The 22,924-nt window shown below is 38.6% G+C and overlaps 3 protein-coding genes across 5 annotated transcripts; 2 read left to right on the top strand and 1 right to left on the bottom strand.

Moving 5' to 3' along the window:
* Window positions 1-186: 186 nt before the first annotated feature.
* Window positions 187-11,906, top strand: LOC122412013 (uncharacterized). Its single transcript, XM_043421221.1, has 5 exons — window positions 187-355; window positions 458-837; window positions 913-2,000; window positions 7,507-9,706; window positions 9,867-11,906. The coding sequence occupies exons 3-5, from the start codon at window positions 1,543-1,545 to the stop codon at window positions 11,220-11,222; spliced, it is 4,014 nt and encodes a 1,337-aa protein (XP_043277156.1). The 5' UTR covers window positions 187-355; window positions 458-837; window positions 913-1,542; the 3' UTR covers window positions 11,223-11,906.
* Window positions 11,907-12,373: 467 nt separating this feature from the next.
* On the top strand, window positions 12,374-18,513 carry Past1 (putative achaete scute target 1). Of its 2 annotated transcripts, none has more exons than XM_043421235.1 (6): window positions 12,374-12,454; window positions 13,865-14,373; window positions 14,604-15,026; window positions 15,098-15,416; window positions 15,613-15,783; window positions 16,118-18,513. In XM_043421235.1, exons 2-6 carry the CDS (start codon window positions 13,888-13,890, stop codon window positions 16,321-16,323), a joined length of 1,605 nt encoding a protein of 534 aa, XP_043277170.1. In that variant the 5' UTR covers window positions 12,374-12,454; window positions 13,865-13,887; the 3' UTR covers window positions 16,324-18,513. The 2 variants fall into 2 exon arrangements, with proteins under 2 accessions (XP_043277170.1, XP_043277169.1); XM_043421234.1 differs by lacking the exon at window positions 12,374-12,454 and adding an exon at window positions 12,461-13,113.
* An 81-nt stretch (window positions 18,514-18,594) lies between these two features.
* LOC122412015 (dnaJ homolog subfamily C member 10-like) lies at window positions 18,595-22,862 on the bottom strand. Of its 2 annotated transcripts, none has more exons than XM_043421227.1 (13): window positions 22,747-22,862; window positions 22,419-22,565; window positions 21,873-22,026; window positions 21,580-21,796; window positions 21,286-21,497; window positions 20,991-21,212; window positions 20,705-20,917; window positions 20,509-20,635; window positions 20,210-20,428; window positions 19,848-20,123; window positions 19,476-19,752; window positions 19,181-19,379; window positions 18,595-19,091 (listed from the first exon to the last, which is right to left on the bottom strand). In XM_043421227.1, coding segments are annotated over exons 2-13 (2,349 nt in total). In that variant the 5' UTR covers window positions 22,421-22,565; window positions 22,747-22,862; the 3' UTR covers window positions 18,595-18,860. The 2 variants fall into 2 exon arrangements, with proteins under 2 accessions (XP_043277162.1, XP_043277163.1); XM_043421228.1 differs by having other exon boundaries at window positions 22,631-22,810.
* Window positions 22,863-22,924: the final 62 nt, after the last annotated feature.

Genomic DNA, 22,924 nt, shown 5'->3' with positions numbered 1-22,924 from the left:
GAATTTCCAAAAAATAAACGGTCCTCAAAAAATTTGAGAAGTTTCGATCGATTTTCGTCCGATCGCTTTCGTGCCATACAAGGTCCAAGTTTATCGTCGTAAAAACTAACCTCTTTCATCGTTGCTTTACTGTGCTGTTTTAATTTTTTCGTACAGGAAATAAAATGAGCGGTACTGTACGGAATTTGCTTGAGACTAAAGCGTCCCATTCTCACACAACTCGAAATCATAGCTCGTTTATTATTGAGTTTCGTCGTTGGATCATCGAATTTTGGAACTCCGTCATAAAGCGCGTCAAAAGCGTGTTTGTCGAGACGAAACATCCCCGGGCGGGCTCGAGAAGTTTATCTTCAAAGTATTTTATGCCGTGTTAATAATTAGCTTTGAATGGATTAACGAGAATTTTCTCGAGTAGTTTTATCGGCTTGTATGATTCACGGGCAATTTGTGTTTCGAGGATAACGGAGATGGATAGCGAGAATATTTTTTGGCGAGACGGTGGACTGAGGCGGAAAAGTAAATCACAAAAAACTCGAAGCAAAGCTTCGATTGGTAAAATTGAAATTCGTGATTCGAATTCGCGATTTCGAGGTTCACGGTTTTCACAAAACTCCATTATTTATCCGGTCGTTTATAAAAATCATCACACGCCGAAAAGTCGCCGGAGATCGTCCAGGGAAGTGACCAACTCTTCAAGCAAACTGGAAACTACGGACGACGATTATTTCGCCCTCTACCGAGAATCAAAGAAAAAGCTGTCTCTTGAAAATTCGAGGGAGGAAGTGTTCAGTAAGTCGAGCGAAGTGGATACGGAGCCGATCGAAAAGATTTTGTCGAGTGAGTTTCGCGAGATACTTTTGAAAACCTTTCAATAGATATGGAAAACAAAAAAATCAAACTTTTTCGGCCCAGGATATCGAACGAGGAAATCTACGCCATTCTCGACGGAACTAGACATCGAGAGCTCCGTCGAAAGCCTCGAAATAAGCGACGAAAAAGAAAGAATCGAAAAACTACCGAGCCACAGTTTGAAAATCAACAATAAAATTTCGCTGGCGAAGGTTGAAGTTGGTACATGGATGGAAAATTCAAGTTTCGAAAGCAAATCCTTTTTGAAATCAGATTTGAATCTAACCCCCGATAAAACGATATCGGCGAGAAGGAAAAGTCAATTTTCTAAAATACCGAGGCCTCGAAATTCCCCACAGACACGAGGCATCCACATTTATCGACCGAAAATGGGGTTACGACCAATCGATGATTATCATTGAACGAGTCCAATACAATTTGAATTGTCAAATAAATATAGAAGTTTTGTTTTTTATATACTTACTTCCGTCAATCGTCACTTATTATTCTTTCAACTTGACGTTTTCTAACCTCAAAAATGTGACTCAGAATCCCGACACTGTTGAAATAAAAATAGCATCAAGCTTTGGAACGAATTTGAAAAATGTGAAAAAACGTCGAAACAAATTGTTCAAAACGAGTAATAAATATCGAGTAAATAGTGAATAATGATCGAGCTGCTCAATAATAACGATGGAGCTCGCCGGGATTCGAAATGTAGTGAGTCGTCGTTTGAGAGAGTGGTTACGAGAGACACCTGGTTTTCGGCGTCCGACGATTGACAAAAGTTCAGGAACGCAAGCATTCGAACGAATCCCAAAGCCTGCAAACATTTACAAGAGCGAAAACAACTATCGTGATGAGCATTACAAACATCATGAGGCCGCTCGAGAAAATAAACGGAAAAAAAGTCGCGTCTGCAATTATCGTCGTTCACAAAAAAATCATCATGTTTATCACGTTTACAAACAAAACGATTCTGAAGCTCAAAGCTACGTCGGAAGGAAAAATTTTGAAAATCCTTTGCTCTCGATGGACGAATTTCTGCCTAGAAATCCTGTGCTCGTTGTGCCGAGAATTCAGCCGAAAAATAGAGAAGAAATTTTCCATCTCCGAAATTCAAAGACGACCGATGAAAATCAATTGATCAAGTAATTATTATTCACCGAAACAAAACATATCTTTCAGTCAACACCTTTTGAATAGTCTCAATTCGATATTTCAAAGCGGAATTTGAAAATTTCGATGGTTAGCGAGTAATGAAATCCGTTTTATCACGAATTCGAGTAATTTCGACAAAAAAATGTTGCCCTTGACTAACACGTGTCGGAATTTTTGCCAGCTGTAATACATTAGCAACTGGATCGAATAGTAGCGCACACAAAGTGGCCTGTAGAAAGAACGAGGGCGTTAGAAGGCGCTTCCTCTCGTAAATGCAAATTACAATATCTCTCGCGCGTTTCTCTCATTCGTGTTTCCTACGTATATGCACTTCTCGACGGTAGAATACAAGGTGTCACAAAAGTCGCGGTTCAAATCAGTCGACCGAGTGGAAGGTAAAATTTTGGATTTAAACGTTTGGAGCAATTTTTATCTACGATGTTCGGCGCAGCATTAATTTACAACGGAACACGGAACGCGGTTCGTGCAAGAGCGGGTGGGTCCGTGCGTTGTCGGTTGATGGCGCGCCACGACGCTCGTTTTTTTCTCAGCGGCGCGACCGGATTGGTCGTAACGAATCAAAAAATATCTCAGGAAGGACGCGTCTTAGAGAAAAATGCCCAAAGACTTTTCTTTTCAGAATTCGATGCTCTACCATATTTCGCTGAATAAAAATGAACTTTTGTCCGAATTGAGCTGTTTGCATGCATATTATTAGATATTTCTGACAAAACGCCCGAAAAATGCCCTTGACGCGTAACAGTAACACGCTCGCGCACCTCGCTCTGTAGGACAAAAAGCACACGAACGTTTGACGGTTGGACACGAGTGCATAACGTTGTGGAGCGTTTGAGTACAAGCCTAAAGAGACGATTCCGGTCACGGACGAGCGACCTTTGCTCGCATAATTGCCGGATCCCTAGACTTGCTTGATCGTTTATTCCGAAAAGCCAAATGATTCTCATGACGATGATTCACAGAGTTTACCGTAGTCGCGTTGACAAAAAAAATAACCTTATTTTTATTTGCTCAACGATAACATCTTATCTAATCTTTTTTCGACCATGTGGGCCGACCGTTTGCTACTCTAAATATAATCGAGTTTCAATTGCTGCCACGTCGAGAACTCGGACAGAAAATTATTCGCTAAAACGACGATGAAGAGGTTAAAAAAAACCATTTTTTTTACAAATCACTCGAAAATCAATAAATCGCAAAAAAAATGTGATTTTCCCCTCACAAACTGTACTTTGTAATAATTTATAAATAATTCAATGCGATCCATCGCAGGAATGAGGATTTTCCAGTGGGGAAAGTGATGTAACGTTTTTAACGAGTGTCGCTATCCTCGTTCTCGGATCGATTCAGCATCGTTCGAGCTGCAAAGTACGACACAAAGTCGATCTTTGATGGAATTCGATATCTTTTATTGTGGCGCTGAGCACATGGACATTTTATTTCGTCGATAAACGAATCGATGGATTATTATAACGATGCTGAATGTTGTCAAGCCTGCGTTAAGCATGTGGACCTCACAGAGCGACTTGTGTCGGGAGTGATGAGCGACGTAAACAGTCTGACCTCATTTGGCTCTTCTTTTTATTTTCGCAGGCAAACTAGCACGATCCAGCAGTGCACAAATCATTTTTACTCGGTACACAGCGCGCAGCGTCTATTTATATTCGACATCGACAATTCGCTTTTTTAATCGCTCGAGCACGTGCGCGGCTCCCTTAATTCCAATTGATGCGAGCATTTACGTTGCTGGAATTATGTTTCAGTTAATTATTATACAGTTTCCATTGACTCGCGTTATTCTGATTCTGAATGACGGTTGATTTGACAAAATTTAATGAAATTCAATAATTTCTTTTCAATTCGTTTAAACCCATCGAATGATTCGGCTCATTTTTTTCATCGCTTCGTTACGATTCTAATCGATCGCGCCTCCAATTTCGATCTCATTTTCTCCCGCTATCTCTCATCTTTTCGCTCCACTTAACCATTTTTTTTCTTCCGAATCAAAGTTCGGGGCTTCTATACGAATCGTTGAATGCCTATTGAGACACTTTTGAAAGGGCTCGCCGCGAAGAATAACTCAACAATTAGCTCCCTCACGCGTATGATACTATTTCCGGTTTTTTAAAGCGCTCTTTGACCATGACTAACGATATGTTTTGTCCTCCGGTATATACGCATTCGCGTCATGAGCAGTGGTCAACTGCCTCTCAAAGGCAGATCACTCTCCGCGTGTAGTGTTACTTGGACTGATCTTGGATTATGTAAAACGATGTTGAAACTCGCCTCGTTGCGGTCTTTTCGCTCAATCGATTTTTCCCATTTCTTCAGTATCGGTTATTCCTTGATTTTATTAAGGCCTTGCACACACTTGCAGCGGCCGAAAAAAACGTCATTTTCTTGAATTTTTTTCGACAGAAAATAAATGTTTAATGAAAAACTGCGAACGACATTCGTCAGTACATACCTTCGTGTACTCGTAAAATTTTTTCATCGAAAAATTTCTCAAAATGCCGCCACTCCAGCTGTATTCCAGTGTAGCACTTTTTTTTGAGCATCTGTTGCGGTGGACGTAACTAAAAAACTATTAATCCGATCCATGCCAAATTTATACCACTTATTTATTATAATAATAGCTCGGGCCTGGAGGAAGGATTTGCAAAAATGTTGATTTAACAAAAAGTGGCGACAGTTTTAACGAAAATTCATTTTTGAGGTGCCAAATTTTCGGTTTTTTTCACAATTTTTATTTTTCCATCAAAACACGAAACCCTTCGTGCAGGCCTCAGCTATTAGTGCAATAAATAAATCGTAGAAATTTTTTACGGATCGGATTAATAGTTTTTTAGGAATCGTATCGACCGCGAGGTGTATTTAAAAAAAAAAAAGACGATTCTCAGATAATCGCGTTTAGACTCAAGTATTAGACGAAATTTGGTGAGAATATTCTTCAGACATTGTACTTGGAGAATACGTGATAAAAAAAATGTTGCACTTTTGGCCTATCACAAGTGTATACAAGGCCTTAAAAATGTTGCACCGGCAAATGATAAATTTTGAAAAATTCTCACATTTGACGATTCTTTCGCGAGGTTTTAATTAAGGTAACTACTGTACTGCACGCTAGTCAAATAAGTGCTAAATTTTAAAAACGCTTTAAGACCAAGTTAAGCGTACCGTTAAACGCATTATTAGTGGATTTGTATTACAGCATATCTTATTAACATGTAAAAATATGAAAAACGATAGTTTTACAAAACCATCAACTGATAAATGCAAATTTCCACGATGACACATTTTCACTGGTATTTTTCAAATAATTATCTGCGTTTTTTCATCGATTTCATTGCAACAAGTCTCATTTTCTTCGTCAACCGGTCCTCTATGAATCCACCATGCAGTTGTTTTTTTAACTTGATCGTTTCACCGTTGCAGCTAATTGTTCGTTAAGTGAAAAAATTTGTTCATTCATAATTTCTGAAGGAATGAGTTTAAAGGAAAATCTACGTGGTGAATTTGTAGAGGATGAGTTGAGGAACCTGGTGCAATAAAATCGGTTAAAAAATACAGATGATTCTTTGAAAAATACCTGTGTAAATGTGTCATCATGGAAATTTGCATCTATATCAATTGATAGTTTTGCGAAACTATCATTTTAAATATTTTTTCACGTTAATAAAATGTGCTTGAATGCATATCTACTAACAGTAAATTTAATCGATACTACGATAAGCTTGCACTGAGAGAAACAATGATTGAATTTGAGAACATGTATTTACTTATTAAATCAAAGTATTGTTTCGATTATTTATTTGTTGAACCAAGCGAATCACTGTTGATTTGAAAACATATTTTCATGGATCTATTACTTCATTATATTAAACTCTTATTTAATAGTATCGATTAGATGTATGATAGATTTGATTGAATTTTTTTTCCTTGAATTAATTACATTTATCGCATCAAAAACATTAGATTAAAAAATTTCGAATACGAAATTACTTTTGTCGAAAAAATTATTTTCTTCCAATAAATTCGTCGTTGTTTTGTTTCTAAAAATATTATTATTAAAATAATTAATCTAATTGTTACTATTAAATAAGAGCTCAATATAACGAAGTGATAGATCCGTGAAAATGTTTTCAAATTAACAGTGATTGTCATCGTTCAACAAATAAATCATCGAAATCATACTTTTCGCAACTTATATTATTCCTTTTTCAGTTTATATCTAACAATGTCGTGGTAGTCTAGTCGATAGCGTGCGTACATAAAAATGGATGGTTCATAAAAAGAATAAGTGCTTCCTTCAAAAGCACGCATGTTTTGAATAATAAAATGTGTTGTTGATTCAAACTACATATTACATATAATTGATAAAAAATTGTTAGATCGAAGCAGCTTCTGTTATTGAAAGAAAAATTAATGAAATCGACTGAAATAAATGAAGCAAGTAAATATTATGAGGGAACCAATATAATATGTTTTGGCGAATAATGAAATGAATGATTTTTTTTCGCTTTGAAACTACATTTTATTGGTTCTAGTAAATTTATTCTCTCAGTGTAGTTTGGTGTAGTTTGGTTTTTTTCAAAGAATTATCTGCGTTTTTCATCGATTTCATTGCAACAAGTCTCATTTTGCTCGTCAACCGGTCCTCTATGAATCCACCGTGTAGTTGTTTTTTTAACTTGATCGTTTCACCGTTGCAGCTAATCGTTCATTAAAAGAAAAAACTTTTTCATTAATAATTTCTCTTAAAGGAAAATCTACGTGGTGAATTCGTGGAGGATCAGTTGAGGAACAAAATGAGACTTGGTGCAATAAAATCGGTTAAGGAGTTTCGGTACAGGCGATACAATGTTGCTATGCTAATCCATGCTAAAAAAATTAAAAAATTCAAAAAGTTCAGAATTTTATAAAATTTGGTGAACATATTCTTTAGTGCCAAATTTGACGACACAAATTTTTTAAGATTTTTCTTCTACACAGTTATCGAGTAATTGATCACTAAAGTTTACGTGTATAAGCATAGCGTTTCCATATATATAGGTATACATTCCGGGCATGAGAAATCTGCTTTAATGCGTAATTACTCGATAACTAAGTAGAAGAAAATTTTGAAAAAATTTGTGTTTTCGCACTTGATGTTGAAGAACATTATCACCAAATTTCATCAATTTCTTAATATTTTGACTTCTGTACTGAAACTCCTTAAAAAATGCAGATGATTCTTTGAAAAATAGCTGTGAAAATGTGTCATCATGGAAATTTGCATCTACCGGTTGATAGTTTTGCAAAACTATCATTTTAAATATTTTTTCACGATAATAAAACATGCTTGAATACATATCCACGAACAATAAGTTTAATCGGTACGTCGAAATTGGTCTAAAAGCGTTTTGAAAATTTAGCACTCATTTGACTAGCGTGCAGTACAGGAGTTACCTTAAGATTTTATTGATTGGGACGTTTCAGGCGTTACTGTGAGAACGGAAGGGACTGGCAAGCCAACAATCGGCAGCGAAATTCGAGCCTCTTCCGGAGGCAGATGTCAAACTTGAAGAACAACGCGAACGAGGAGCTCCGCCGACTCGAGAAGCTCAGACTCCTCCAGCCGAATATTTCGTGCGAGGCGATCGCGTTGAGCCTGAGGCTCGATTTCAAACCAGAGCAAATCCAGGTGGAGGAGCAATATCGGAAAAAAGCCAGCCAAGTTTTCGCGTCGAATCATCAAATTGATGGTAAAATTCGCAATTTTGTTAACGACAAAAAAAACAACGAGAATCAAGAGCTCCGTCGCAAGTACGCCGACAAAATGAAAGACGCCGGTGACGAAAGGATTCGGGGAATGGGAGAAACGAAACTCGACGAAATCGACGAAGAAAATCGGCCAAGGCCGGATCGAGGGGCGGGAAAGGTCGAAGGCGAATCGCAGGAAACCCTGAACAAGAAAAACCGAAGTGCGGTTATCGGAGTCAAAGAATTGGACGAATTGGGAGAAGAAATTGTGCACAGAGAGCAAAGAATGATCGACGTGGAGCTGAAAGCGAATGACGAAATCGAAGAAAACACGAAAAAACAGTTTTCGCGTCGCGAAAACTTCGGAGAGGAAAATACGAAGGTAAACCGATCCGAGAATCTTCCGGTTGTGTCTTCCCTCACTCAAAACAAAATGAACGATCTGTTGAACGGTTTGCGAGAAAGAATAAATACGCTGAAACACGAGGAGAAAATGATCGGCGAATTTGGATGGAAAATGAGGCAGGTCAGGCTGGCAGCCGAGTCCTGCGACAAATTTCGCCCCTCGCTCGGCCATTCTCAAGATAAAACTAGTTCGCTCGCCAACTACACGATCCCCATTTGCCCTGGAGCGCGAGCCTCTTTTGCTGAGAGAATTCAAGAAATTTGGATCGATCACAGAGCTCGGCCCACGCCCAGTGGAAACGATCTCGAAATATTCACTGAGAGGGAGAAAAACGCTTTGGGAACCGAGGTGGAAAAAGAACCGGAAGAAAAGTTCCGAAGAATCGGGGTCTGGGAGACCCGGAAGGCGAAACCGAGGCAGAGGCTTACGAAATCGATACTGACGGCGACGGGTCGTAATTTTGAGATCTTCGAACCAGCCATTTGTCACGTCGGCGTTCAGTACGAAGTGAGCGAGTTCGGGGCACGGGCGAAGTCCCTTTTCTCCGACCGCAACTCGGAGGAAAAGCGTCAAAGTTCGATCGGGATCCAGAGCAGCTGGTTTCCAGAGGTTCCTCGAACCCTTTCGAGGAGCGTGTTGGAAGAAGTTGGTCCAGAATCCGGAGCTCGAAAAGCTCGCGATTCGGTTTCCTCGTTCCCGTTCAGAATTGCATCGAGAGTCCGGAGGTTCGGACCGCTGCATTGGAGTAGAAAAGAGTCGAAGATTTCAGTGGCGAAGCTCCGGATGAAATTTGTCCCGAATCTGCGCTCCTCAGTTTTCCGGATTTCGAGAAAGATTGGCGAAAAGAGCGGGGGCCTCGGTGCCCGAGTTTGGTTCTCCATGCGGGAGAAGCTGCGCTCGAAAGTGGGCGAGAAAAAATGGAAATTCGATGAGAACCTTGCCCGGAAATCGAAGCGTTACGAAAATCTCGCTTCCCAGCTGAAAAACATTTTTCCCTGTACTAAAAAAAAGGGGTCGACGAAGGCGAGCGAGAATCCCGGAAAAACTGGGGGCGAGGCTGCGCCGCGTCTGTCCCCAAAGTCGGGGGGCGAAAAAGTCGAGAAAAAATGGTCCCGCGAGCGGCTCGACCGAGCCGATTTTTCCGCCTCGCCTCAACTCGACGAGCCTTTCTCGAAGACGAAATGTTCTGAGAAAACGGACTCGGCGAACCAGAGCGGTGGATCAATGACGAAGTTATCAGTAACGACCTCTAATTCGACTAATATAACCCGCCAATTACGCGGCTCAACGAGCGATACGCGAGCCGAACCCTCCGACGAGTTGCGACTCGACTCGGCTCCTTGTCAATCTCGCGCCGAGATTATCAAGACCGATTGTGGGTCTGAACTCGAGAGGAACTGCGAAGAGGAGAAAAGCTGGATAATTTTCGAGCAAACCGAACCTCCGAGTTGGATTGTCGATGCTAGGAAAAAAAGGGTGGAGAGCAGTTCGCAGATCGTTGCAAAATTGTCACCGAAAAGGAGCATCGATGTGAGTAGAGAAAATCATTTTTCGGTTAAAAAGTTTGTGGAAAAATTTCGCAGCAAGAAATGGCAAAAAAAACGAATTTTTTTCTATCTCTTCGAAAAGTGACTTCGAAAAATGACGGATTTTCATTCAAGATTTTTCGTTGTTCTGGTTCTCGGTGCAGAAATGGAAAAAAAGTGTCCCGGTTCCGAGAGCGAAGCGAGAAGGTGCTGAAAAAAAGAGGCGAGTTTCAAGAAAAACTGATTTCGACGCGAGGAACGAGACTCTGGCGAAGGGAGTTATCAGCAAAATGAGTTCAGCGAGGAGCGAGAAGAATCTGAGATTGCAACGCCGTAAATCTGTGATCGATATGAAAGCTGATAAGCCGGTGTCGTCGGAGCAAACGGGGAAGGTCGACGTACCGAGCGGACGAACACAAAGGTCGAAATATTCAACGCGACAGAATTATCCGGTGGGAAAAAACGAGACCGAAGGAGACGGGAAAAGAATGGGTACGGCACCGAGCTCGAGTCAACGACCGAAGCGACGCTTCGATTCTTCGAGGATTCCTCGCGAAGCTCATAAATCGAGGGGCAGGTCGAGTCTCATACCGATTCCAGTGGGAAACGCGAGGGATTTTGGGGGGAAAAAAAAGTTTGAATGCGACAAAAACTCGCTGAATTTTCCTGCTGCGCCCTCCCTGGTCGATATTCTTGACGATGCGCCGAGGATAAAGATGGAAAAGTCAGTGAATCGCGACGAAAAATTGGACGGACTCGAGGGCGAGGGAAATTTTCTGTCCCCGGATGCGAAAAGGTCTCGAACGATCTTAAAAAGCACGCGGCCGATTCCGCGGGGTCGAGAATTTAAAAAAACTCCTGAAAACAAAGTTCATTTTGAGTTGAGAAAAAAGTTTCCGAATAATTCGACATCGAGAAAAATGTTGGAGGACGAGTCGATCAGTTGGAAGAAAAAATGGTCGGGATTGAGTGGGGAAATTGAGGACTGGAAAATCGAGGAGAAAATCCACTCGAGCCTCGAGACCGGAGCTCCTTTGAAAACCATTACGATCACCGAGCCCAGCGCAGTCGCTCGAAAAAGCGACTCCCGTTTTTTCACTTTCGAACCGAACCATTTTTTCGATCTACCGGGAGACAAGTCAGCGCTGGATGTGAAGAATTTGAAAAAAGGGAAGTTAACGAGCCGTTCTTGTCACAAAGAAGCTCCACCGGAGCGACGAAATCCTACGCGAACTCTCGAAAAACGTGATTCCAATAAAGTTAGGTTATGTCATGGTGCACTCGAGAAAAAACAATTTTACGACTCGAACGAGAAGGGAAAAGAATTTAGGGATTTTTCGAGTTTTAATCGTGTCGAAAAATCCGAACGATCGTTGATCGTCGATTTGACGAGCATCAAGGAAAAACTTGATAACGAAATTATTGAACGCACGTCAAGAACTTCCGGCACCGAAGATAACGATTGCGCTATAATTCTCATAAACGCAATCAATTCTTCGATGCAATTGTCCGATGATTGATTTTCTATGATCAACAATCTTACACTGTACTGAATTTATTGAAAAACACTGAAAAACCCTCAATCAATGATTCTAACTCATCCGACGTCATTCCATCCTTTAACGCGCTTAATCGCGCTCGGACATGTGTGTCAGAGTCGTTACAAATTGGTGCAAAATCGTTTAAGCCCAGGATGTAATGTCCCAACGTTCGGTGCAATAGACTTATGCAACAGCAGAGCGCTGTCTTCACGGTTCGCATAACTATTACGCAATTACGTAAATCCTTATCGCAATAATCGCACAAATTTTGCCATTTTATCGTTTACATTCGTCGCAGTTAACGAATTCGGGACTCACGGAAAACAGCGAACATCGCGAATGATAAAAAACTGATTAAAACTAATATTCGGAATTTTCAAAGTTGCTTCGTATTTCAATTATTTTCCAATGATATATTTCGGGCTTCTACTTTTCGAGACGAGCCGTTTGGAGCCCCGCAGGCGGTCTAGAGTGTCAATTTTTACTGTTTGTGGTTAGAACAAATTGTCGAAAATAACCGTCAAATTTTCGTCTGTGGAGTCCGACGCCATTTTTTTACGCAAAATTTGTTAACATTGATGCAGAAAAAAGATATTGAAATGTATAGTTTCAATCGAAAAGTCACAAACCTCTTGAAATAGAACTTCGATCGATTATTTCATACGTCATGAGTCATTATTAAATCCATAAGAAGTACATAATAAATATCCGCGGGACCCAACACAAATCACAAAAGACGCTGGTGAACCGAGGCCTAAGGTTGAAGAAAAAAATGTATGATGGTTGTATTTGCGGTTCGACGAGCGATAAATTCGAATGTTGTGATAAGAATTATTCTCGAACAGTTAGTCGGCGTGAACGCGAAAAGAGATAAAAACACGATTCACGTGTTAAATAACGAGACACCCGGTATAGAGCACGTGCCGAATGCACATCGAGTTGAAACTCAAACTTCATACTGACTCATTTTTGATAATACGATAAAAATAAGTGGAATTATCAGAAAGAATTAGATTGCAAAGAATCCAATCTCTATACTTTTAAAATTCTTGGAAATCTAATGCAGTCAGGCTTGACTAGGTTTTTCGAGGCACTTTTCAGTTTTGCACAAGTTTCTTTGAACAAACAAGCAGTTTCGGTGGAGTGGAAGTGGTGGAAGTCAAGTTTTGACAGGCGCAAACATAACCCTAAAAATCTTTAGAGTACATTAGGTTGTTTTTATGTTGTTTATGACCTTTACAAACCATTCATTCACGATTGAATCGCCACGGGGTCGAGTTTGGGTTGTTTCGTCCCTGGCCTGAAATTTCTCCCGTATATCTAACCTCAAACCTTGCTAAACGTCCCCGTCCCATGAAAAAAAGCGTCTGTACATGTCCCGGGGTTTCGGGACACGGAAAAGCGTTGAAAAAAGAGCGACGAGGAGCGAGTTAGGAAGAGAGATAAAGACACAAAAAAGTGAAGGGAAGAGAGCTGGCGAGGAGAATCGCGCGAGGAGGTGCATTGAGAAGGGGGCGCGAGCGACAAGGCCGAGTTTTCTGGGTGTACCGTGGTCACGGAAATCGTGTGTGGCAGTCAGAGCGCAACAGCGCCTTCACGGGACTATCGTAGTCGTTATTTTTACAGTTTAACGTCGGAATCCGTTGGGTTTTTATCAGAAAAAAAGTTAACTCCCGTTTTTTACGCTCCCAGGCGAGATTGCCGCCTTCTATTTTTTCACCACCGACGAGATTCCGTCCCGACGTCAATTTCTCACGTTTTCTTTTAACTTTGTGATTCATATTTACGTGCGTTATTAGTCAGTGAACGAAAAGGATTTATTGTGGATACGAAGGAATTTCAGTGTTTTTTATTTGTTGTTTTTTTCAGTGTGAGTTTCTGTGTCCTATAAGTTTTTTTTTGTAATCATTATGCATACAAAATGTACAGTTGGATGATTTTTCACAGTTATACACTGGTTTACAACTTTTTTTTATAACACATTGTACTTGCGTTAAGCACTACGAGCTATTATGTCCCAGATACACTCTTAACTTTCTAAGAATCGCCCTTTGTTAGATTTATTTTCATTCCTTTAATAATGGAACTTTTCGAAGCAGTAATAACGAACGCTCTTTGAAGAATATTTTTTCTATACTTCAGAGGTTTATAGCGTGTCTCATGTTTCGGTCAAGACACACATCATCATCATCATAAATTCATTAACACTTCGCGACCTCCAACAAGTCGATTCATCGTTTTAACTTTTGTTGTTTGTCGATATACCTGAACTTGTATAGTTTTATCGTATTTCCGAGAAACTTAGCAATTTGTGGAAAATTGAGTTATTTTTTCGCATTTATTATAACTAATACTTTTATAGCTCTGTTATCAATCTTTTCACACGTCAATTATTTTGAGTCATCTGCAATGGGAAATTTCCACGAAACTTTACATCATTTTTTAAAGATATATTTTTTGGATGATTCTCCATTAAGCCTAGATGATGTTCAATCTTTAATATTCGTTCAAATTTATAGTTTCCCCTGTAACATTTGTCATCTTTAACACATCCACAATTGAATTTATCAAACAACAAAATGCAGTGTGTTCAAATGTTGATAAAATTGACTTCTCTTTAGCTTGTACAAAAACCAATACAAAAATGTTTACGTGGTTATCACGAGAGGATAAGGACAAGCAAGATCTGTTTGACACAGTATCGGATGGCTTGATAAAGATATACAAAACAAAGCTCTTGCCACTGGAACAGCATTACCAATTCCATGACTTCCATTCTCCGCAACTGGATGATGCCGATTTTGCTGCAAAACCAATGATATTACTGGTTGGTCAATATTCCACGGGAAAGACAACTTTTATAAAGTATGTTCTGGAGAGAGATTTCCCTGGAATAAGAATCGGCCCGGAGCCAACGACAGATCGATTCATAGCCGTTATGTACGACCAAAAGGAGGGTGTTATTCCTGGAAATGCTCTGGTTGTTGATCCTGCAAAACAATTCAGGCCTCTTTCTAAATTCGGCAATGCTTTTTTGAATCGACTTCAATGCTCTTTGGTAGCTTCTCCAGTCCTTAAAGGGATCTCTATCGTAGACACGCCTGGAATTTTGTCCGGTGAAAAGCAACGGGTAAGCATATGAAAAATAATGAAATAATATAAATGCCGTTAGAAATTAAGATTCAGGGTTTTTCATTTATATTTTCACTTCTATCTATTTTAAGTTTCTCAAATTTTTGTTTAATTTTTCTAGAATATCAATGTTTATGGATTTTCGGTATTCCTTCTACTTTATCTAGTCGCTTTATGAATAATTCGAATTTGGAAATGGAACAAATGTATATGAATATTTGTTTACAGGTCGACAGAGGATATGATTTCGCTGGAGTTCTCGAATGGTTTGCAGAAAGAGTAGACAGGATAATATTGTTGTTCGACGCTCACAAACTCGATATTTCAGACGAGTTTAAAAGATCTATCGAAGCGCTTCGCGGTCACGACGATAAAATACGAATAGTGTTGAACAAAGCGGACATGATTGATCATCAACAATTGATGAGGGTTTACGGTGCACTTATGTGGTCACTCGGTAAAGTTTTGCAAACACCGGAAGTCGCGAGAGTTTACATAGGATCTTTTTGGGATCAGCCTTTGAGGTATGACGTCAATCGTCGTCTTTTCGAAGCTGAAGAGCAGGATTTATTCAAAGATATGCAGTCTTTGCCGAAAAATGCGACTGTCAGGAAACTCAACGATTTAATCAAACGCGCGAGATTGGCAAAGGTGAATTTTCGCATTCTATTAACTATTTTCGTTATTTATTGTATACTCACATTCCAATAATGTTCCAAAAGGTCCATGCGTACATCATAAGTGCCCTGAGGAAGGACATGCCTGCAGTGTTCGGCAAAGAGGCAAAGAAAAAGGAGCTCATTAAAAATTTGGGCCAAATATACGACCAAATACAACGAGAGCAGCAAATATCGCCCGGCGATTTCCCCGATCTGAAGAAAATGCAGGAGAATCTTGCCAACCATGATTTCACTAAATTCAACGTTCTCAAACCGAGACTTTTGGAAGTCGTTGACAAAATGCTGGCTGAAGATATCGCGAGACTCATGGCAATGATTCCACAAGAAGAAGTGTCTACGACGAGTGAAACTCTTATCAAAGGTAAATAAATGTTTAAATGCTTCAGTACAAACTTCATTGAAATAGTTATTTAACAACAGCTCGATCGTTTGTTCCAAATTTTAATTACTGCGCTACTCATTTTTTCAATGATTTTATTCATAAGTGAATAATGAAAATAGCTTTCCTGAATATCGCTTATCGAGTGTAATTTTTAATTTATCATTTTGATTTTTAGGCGGTGCTTTCGAAGGCGTCGAAGACCAGATCAGTCCATTCGGTTACAACCGAGGAGAGGGTGTTGACGCTGGTGCCGGTGAACCCGAATGGATCGTCAACAAAGAGAGATACAAGTGGGATTCGTTATTCGATTCGCTCGGGCCCTCCGATGGAAAAATCACCGGTGCAGGTGGGTGTTATTTTCTATTCTCATCTCAAGCAAATGAGTCATAGTAAATGACAATTAGCATTAGTCAAAGGAACAGCAAAAAGCGTGAGTGCTGCAGTACTAATAAGCTCAAATGTGAGAAAATTAAAGTCGTATCGTGATTTCTACGAAATTTTATATAACAATGAAATGGGAAACTACGTGGCAAGTTGAACTTCAAAAATTCATTGTTAGTCTGTTTAAACCAGTTGAAATTTGTGAAAAGAATTCCAGTTAGCACTGATAATAACTTATCGCCAGTTTATGCTTACTTAGTTATTTTTCCACGATAACATCGTAAGTTCTCTATTTCCAGCCGCAAAATCTGAAATGCTCAAGTCCAAATTGCCGAAAATGGTACTCGGAAAGATTTGGAAGTTGTCAGACATCGACAAAGACGGTCTCCTTGACGCGGACGAATTTGCCCTGGCGATGCATTTGATAAACGTCAAATTGGAAGGTTACGAATTACCAGCCGAACTCCCGGATCACTTAGTACCGCCAACGAAGAGAAACATCTGAGCTACGTAAATAGAAATAATTCGTTTCGAAAAAAAATTGAATTTTATTGTTTAAACAACCCAAGGCTTGCAAAATTTTAGTAATTGTCAATGGCAAAACAAAAATGAAAAAAAAAAAAGAAAAAACATAAAACAAAGTACGACTGCACTGAGCATCATATAATTTTAGGATATTAATTTATTGAATGAGAACGTATTTTTTGTCCTGAATAAAGTCCACCATGACTATGATTTATAGGTTTGAAAATGAACGAGCAAAGTAAACGAAAAAAATAACCATTTTACTGCTGACAAGTGCAATTTTTAAGGAAATTATTTTTTCAATGTTTTAGTGAGTGTCATTAATTTGCCCAAAATAATAGTCCCAGAAACTTTGCTCGTTTTATTTTAAAGGACAATCGTGTTTTGTTCAAGCACCGCTTTTCTCAGCGGAGCTGTGAATGCTTTTGTATATTTTTCATCAATCGTCGATGTGTAAATGCGCCTAAATATCGTGTACAGTTTTATAGGATGTGCAATATAGATTAAAACTCATAATTTATTTTTTGTTGTCCTCATTCAGAAAATTCATCAATTATGCTTTCGGATAAAACTGCGAAAATAGATTGCCCCTCGATTGCACACGTTCCAAATTCCCCGGTACACGATAACATTTTTTTCATCAAATTTTCATCTGATTTCTGCAACAAATATATCAAAAAAACAAAATTTTTCATCATCGGGATTAGAAACGCGAAAAGAAGAAGGCGATTAAATCTGTCGTCCTCATCCATAAACAGTGATCCATTCCCATTGTGAGTCTATGTAAGTCACGATTTTTCTACGAAATTGTAGATAGCTAGAATGAAAACTAGGAAAATGAAGGGAAGTGGGTGTTTTCATTGGAAATACTCCGTGCATCGACGTGGAAAGGAATTGGTCGAGAACGAAAATCACAAAAGAAATGCATAATCAATAACGAAATTAGAAAATTAATGTTTATTTGACGGTTCTGCGTGTGTGTGTGTGTGTATGGATTACAACCGTCATTTATTCACGGGTCCCGAACGATGTGCCGAACGATTCTCATTTAGCACTCATTTTTTTTTCTAGCGCACTGCCTTCGTACGGCACAATTATATGTGATATACGAAATTGTGTATTTATAAAAAATGATTCGGGTTCAATGATCGATATTGTAAATTTACTTTTAAGCCCAATAAATTATGTAGTAACTCTTAAAGATAAAACTTTAATGAGTAATAATTGGGGAAGAGAGGATTTTGATGAAAAAACTTATTGAAATTTTAGTCTTGAACTTGTTCTACATTATTGTCCATTCAACCTACATTTTGTATGTATACTTATACTCTGAAAGAAGAGGGCTGGCGTTCGCTTCAATTTATAGCAATAAAAAAATGAACGAACTGTCTTGAGAATCGGTTCGTCAATTTGATAACGAATGTGTAAAAAAAAGTAAATATATCTACGATACATGAGAATCGTGCACGGACACAATCCGCGGTCGGCAGAGGACCGTCAAATTTTGTAAAACCAAATTTTTTGACCAAAATTTACACGATTTTTTAACGTCACAACAAAATTGCATCGAAGACCATAATTTTGTTCTTCTCTAATGTGTCGAATAAATATTAAAACGATGTTACTTATTAACAGTTCACTTTTGTCGACGAGATTAATAAGAGAAATAACTAAACCGATTGAAAAACAAATCACACGCCGAAAAATGTGTCGATCGCCCGCCACATTCACAGCATCGATTATTGCAAGGTGATCTATCAGTCTCGCGATCGGAATAAATCTTGCTTCACATTTTTCTTCTATGCAGCTTGATTCTTGAGAAAAATAAGAGAAACGCATTATTCTTCATTCATGAAAGAACGAATCGTGATCCCTCCTCACTTTTCTCGAAGTATCAAACGCCTTCAAAAAAACCGTGTTTCGTTCATCTGCTTCTCAGTTATCTCACACTCACGCATATCGTTACAGACTAATAGATCGCCTTATCACACAGCGCAACAAATTATTTCGATGATATGTATATTTTTCAGGATTTTACGAAAAAGAGGTATGAATTATGTAAACGTGTATAGGTTTATTAAAATATATAAAAATATATTCATGTATATATGAATATTCACGCCTGAATGCGGAAAATGTATCAAATAAATGTGTATTTTGAGAAAAAAAACATTCACTTTTTAAATTCATTTGACGTATCTACAATTTTCTACGCTCTTCAATTCGGGATACACTTGTAGAAAAAAAATCATTTTCAGAGCAGAATTGGTTGTTTTTAATTAGACAGGAAGACTGAGTACATTCGATCTTTCCAAACAGTCGAGAGTGATTTTTTTCAATGATCGTTAATCAAAAGAAAAAGCGATTTTTTCATACAGTTAAATATGACAAAACTGTATTGCAAGAGTAGAAAAACTTTCTATAAACGATTCACCGGAATCGTCAGTCGTATTTACAAAAAAATCAGAATAATATCACTATTTGAATTATACTTCAAGGCACCTAAAGTTCGCGGGGTTAAAGCTCGTCGTGTTTTTTACGGGAAGTTACTTTGAGACGGTCTAAAACTTCCTGTTCAATTTTCTCTGCTCGCGTTGAAGATATTATATGGTTTCCGTGAATTGTTCGAGAACGCTTCTTCTCCGTATACATTATCAAGGTCGGATAAGCTCGCACCCCAGCATGAGAACATTGTTCTCTGTAGAGGTCGCAATTTACACGACCCAGTCGAACCTTACCATCCAAGAGCTTGAGAAGAAACAAAAAATATTTGTATACGATTTTTTTAAACATTTTTTTCTATTCTTATCCTTGAATTTTGAATTTACTCAATTTACCTGTGCAGCAATTGCGAATTGAGGTTCGAGAGTTTGACAGTGACCACACCATGGAGCATAATAATCGACGAGCCAAATATCATTGCTCTCGAGGACGTCTCTCTTCAAAGAGTATTGATCAAAATCCCTAACCCCGACTGGCAAAAACTGTGCTATCCATTTTGACAATGATATATGATCCCTGGGCCCATTGTACATACTGTTGGTAAGATAAAATAAAACATTTTCGATGCAAATTTGGAAAGCGAGCGTTTTTCAAGTTAGTCATTTTATGATAATTAATAAATATACTCACGCCACTTGGGAGAGGCCTTCACTCCCGAATGGATACAATCTAATCGTCGGGTAACTTCGAATTCCTTGCGAAGAACACAACGAAGATTGTGCCTCGCAGTCAACACTGGCAATTTTGACATTCGGTAAGAGTTTAAAGAGTTTTGCGACTGCGGACCACTCCGGAGCCAACTGTTGACAAGGACCGCACCACGGCGCAAAATAATCCACAGCCCACAAAACTTTTGATTTTTTCTTTCCAAGTTTACGGTCGAAATCGTTGGAAGTCAAATGGATAACTAAAAGAAGAAACGAGGTAATATATTGTAAGAATTATAATGAAATTTGAGGGGGATTTGAATTAATTTCGAGGCATTGACTGAACTTATTTTACCTGTAGGATTAATAGCCTCTTTGATAAATCGCACAACATTAGCTGCTGTTTTTTGAGTAGTAAATTGAAGCGTTGTGCTCCCGTTTATAAGCATCGCTGTTGGATACGAGCGAATATTGTATTGACGACAAATTCCTGAATGAACGGTACAATCGACCGTCCCAAAGTGTACCACAGATTTTTTAAACTCGAGGGATGCTTTACGAACTTCTGGCAAGAATTGGATGCAAGGAGGACACCAAGGAGCGTACCAATCGACGAACCACGCTTCGTTTCCTATTCGATTATCAAACGTAGAATCAAGTTCTAAATTCAAGATGCGAATGAGGTAAGAAAATCCCCATTTTTTTAAATTAACTTACCATTTTGTCGTTTCAAAATCGAAAGAATCTTTTCGGCTGATAAAGCCCAAACATTGTGAGCTTTTACGCTATTTTCGGCAAACTTAGCAATGTCGTTTATTGTGTCTTTGCCATGACTGAGCTCGAATGCTCCACCGGGTTTGAAAACACCCCACATTGGATAACGATTTACATTCAAGTCGGTACACAGTTTTGGGTATTTACCACAATTGACCTTGCCTAAGGATACAATAATGGAATATTTATTGCATTGATGGTATAAAAACGATAATATCTAATGGGATTTGAGCAAAACTTACCCAGATTTATATCACGAATTATATTCGGTAATCTTTTCAATTGAAGATCCAATTCAGTCGCGTGACCAATGTAAAAACACAAAAGCCAGCCATCATCGTTATCCGACTCGAGACGTTTTCGTATCATCTGTTTTCGTCAGATAATTCATATGAATAAAAGAACGAATGAAGTATTGTTGAAAATTTCTTCCGTTACCTCAAATTCATCAGCACTAATATCTCGCGGTTCGGGCAATTGTTCCAAAATTTGTTGTACCATTGATTCGACCTCGGTAGTATCGTCGAATTCAATGGGTTTCCAAAAATCGTCATTTTTCATGGGCACGTAAACAGATCCAGTATTGCTGGCTATTAAATTATCGCATAATTCATCTTCGCAGTTGTAGAATACCACGTTGATAACATTTTCCTGTGATGCAACATAAGAAAGAGTGAAAAACAGTCGAGAAATTATTTAAACGAAATAATAGAATCAGTCGTACAAATATCGCTGAGATTCTTAGCCGATCATCGGAAATTGGACAGTCGCGTCCAGGGCCACAAGTAAAAATAAGAGTGGGACGTTCGAGATTCATTCCTTTCAAGATTCTCATCCATTCTGATTTTGTGATTCCGTTGATATTCACATCGATACGATCGAGCACAAATCGATTTATGTCATCAAAAGTTTTTGCGCCTACGTATCTGATGCCATGTTTTGAATTCTAAAGAAAAAAAAAGATGAAATTTACACACTTTTCGGAGAAGGAAAATTTTACCCTCTCCTCATGCTAATACCTTTGGATAGAATAGCAACGTGGGATAGGACTGTATCCCCAATTGATGACAGAGCTGCCAATCGTCTTCGCAATTAACTGCACCGATTCTTATCACACCCTCGAGATCTTTGGCTATTTTTCGCCACACTGGTGCCAAGTGATGACAATGACTGCACATTGGCGAATAGAAATTGATAAACCATATTTTTTCAGAATTCACGACACTGTCATCTGTAGAAAATATAAAAATAATAAAAAAATTAAAACTTTATTTCATAATTTTTGATAGAATTCATAAAAAAATTTGAATTACCATAATCGTGTTTGCTCAGAGTAACCACTTGTGGATCGTCATCATAAATACCAAAGTCATCGCGGTAATAATTCCATGAATGATAATTCTGTTGTTTGTTGGCACCATTCAAACCTTCTTCTCCATAAAGATCATACTTTTTCCTCAAATCAGGATCTTTAAGAACTTCATAAGCCGTTGTATATTTTATGAATTTTTCATGAGCATCTGGGTCTTCCTGAAATTAACAATCTACATGTTTAATATTCTAAATGCAGAGTTATTGATATTTTCAATGAAGAATCATTTTCAACCTTATTTTTATCTGGGTGATGGGATACAGCAAGTTTTTTAAATTGCTGACGAATTTCCTTCTGCGTTGCATCACGTTTTAAGCTCAGAATATCATAGTAATCTTCTGCAAGCGTCACTGACAGTACTAACAATAATAATATGATTTTCTTGTACCTGCAATCAATCATTTTTGTAAGTTTATTTGAATATAGAACAGTCATCAAATTTAGGAAATGTATATTAAAATGTGGAAAAAATAAATTTATACATGGTTTTCTAGACAGCATTTCACAAATGTGACTGAAAAATTTTATTCAATCAGTTTGTGTCGGATTCCTATGATGACCCTACATAGAATCCATACCAGGATAAAATTTTTACAAAACTTTCCCTTTTTCATAAGTTTATATTGACGAGTACTAACCGGACGTGACATTATCACGAATCATTCTTTTTGTTATCGAAAATTCAAAAAGGATGATGTAGAAAAAAATCGCGTTATCGTGCACGGGAAACATTTTATCTTACAAAGGAATACTCGGGGTTTTCGAGTTGGATATACTTACATTTTTGATCGTTGAATTACTTTGCCACGGGATTGTTGCCCTGAAATTCCGTTTTTTCGGCTCGGTAACCATTCACAGCATCCTACAGTTTTATGAGCGATATCAGCACATAACGCTCGTGACACCCACGCTTTTTTCTTCTATTTCCTATTTAGGGAATAAATCTGTAATCTCATGGACGATCTAAAACTACTTGCCAGCTCGACTATTACTTTTGTTCCTATGCTCGGAGAAAAGAGTTCCGGGTGATATCAAAACTACTATCTAATGGATAGATAAATTAAATAATTCGAGATGTCATTTTTCCGACAATGTTTTTTTCGTTTACCCGGCAAAAGCCACGAAGGCCAAGGAGATTGGCTTGTGCAGCGTGATATACAGCTATTGTTGCTATCTATACTCGCACCTTTACGTCTACCATCTCTACACGTTCTCGGAGAGGATTGAGAGGAAAAGTGACAAGTGTATCACTTGCGCGTTGCGCGTGCGTTTGTTTCAACGTCCAT

The sequence above is a fragment of the Venturia canescens genome, chromosome 6 (assembly GCF_019457755.1).
Source record: "Venturia canescens isolate UGA chromosome 6, ASM1945775v1, whole genome shotgun sequence".
NCBI classification, from domain to species: Eukaryota; Metazoa; Arthropoda; class Insecta; order Hymenoptera; family Ichneumonidae; genus Venturia; species Venturia canescens.
Note: the sequence above shows the minus strand (reverse complement) of the source record. Positions and strands in the feature narration are given on the sequence as shown.

Coding starts and splice junctions, on each gene's coding strand:
- LOC122412013 (XM_043421221.1), top strand. CDS start 1,543: ATGGAGCTCGCCGGGATTCGAAATGTAGTGAGTCGTCGTTTGAGAGAG. Junction 2,001..7,506: donor GATGAAAATCAATTGATCAA/GTAATTATTATT, acceptor GGGACGTTTCAG/GCGTTACTGTGAGAACGGAA. Junction 9,707..9,866: donor CACCGAAAAGGAGCATCGAT/GTGAGTAGAGAA, acceptor TTCTCGGTGCAG/AAATGGAAAAAAAGTGTCCC.
- Past1 (XM_043421235.1), top strand. CDS start 13,888: ATGTTTACGTGGTTATCACGAGAGGATAAGGACAAGCAAGATCTGTTT. Junction 15,027..15,097: donor AACGCGCGAGATTGGCAAAG/GTGAATTTTCGC, acceptor ATGTTCCAAAAG/GTCCATGCGTACATCATAAG. Junction 15,784..16,117: donor TGGAAAAATCACCGGTGCAG/GTGGGTGTTATT, acceptor CTCTATTTCCAG/CCGCAAAATCTGAAATGCTC.
- LOC122412015 (XM_043421227.1), bottom strand. Junction 21,213..21,285: donor CGTTGCTATTCTATCCAAAG/GTATTAGCATGA, acceptor TTTTTTCTTTAG/AATTCAAAACATGGCATCAG. Junction 20,918..20,990: donor TAAGAATCTCAGCGATATTT/GTACGACTGATT, acceptor GTTGCATCACAG/GAAAATGTTATCAACGTGGT.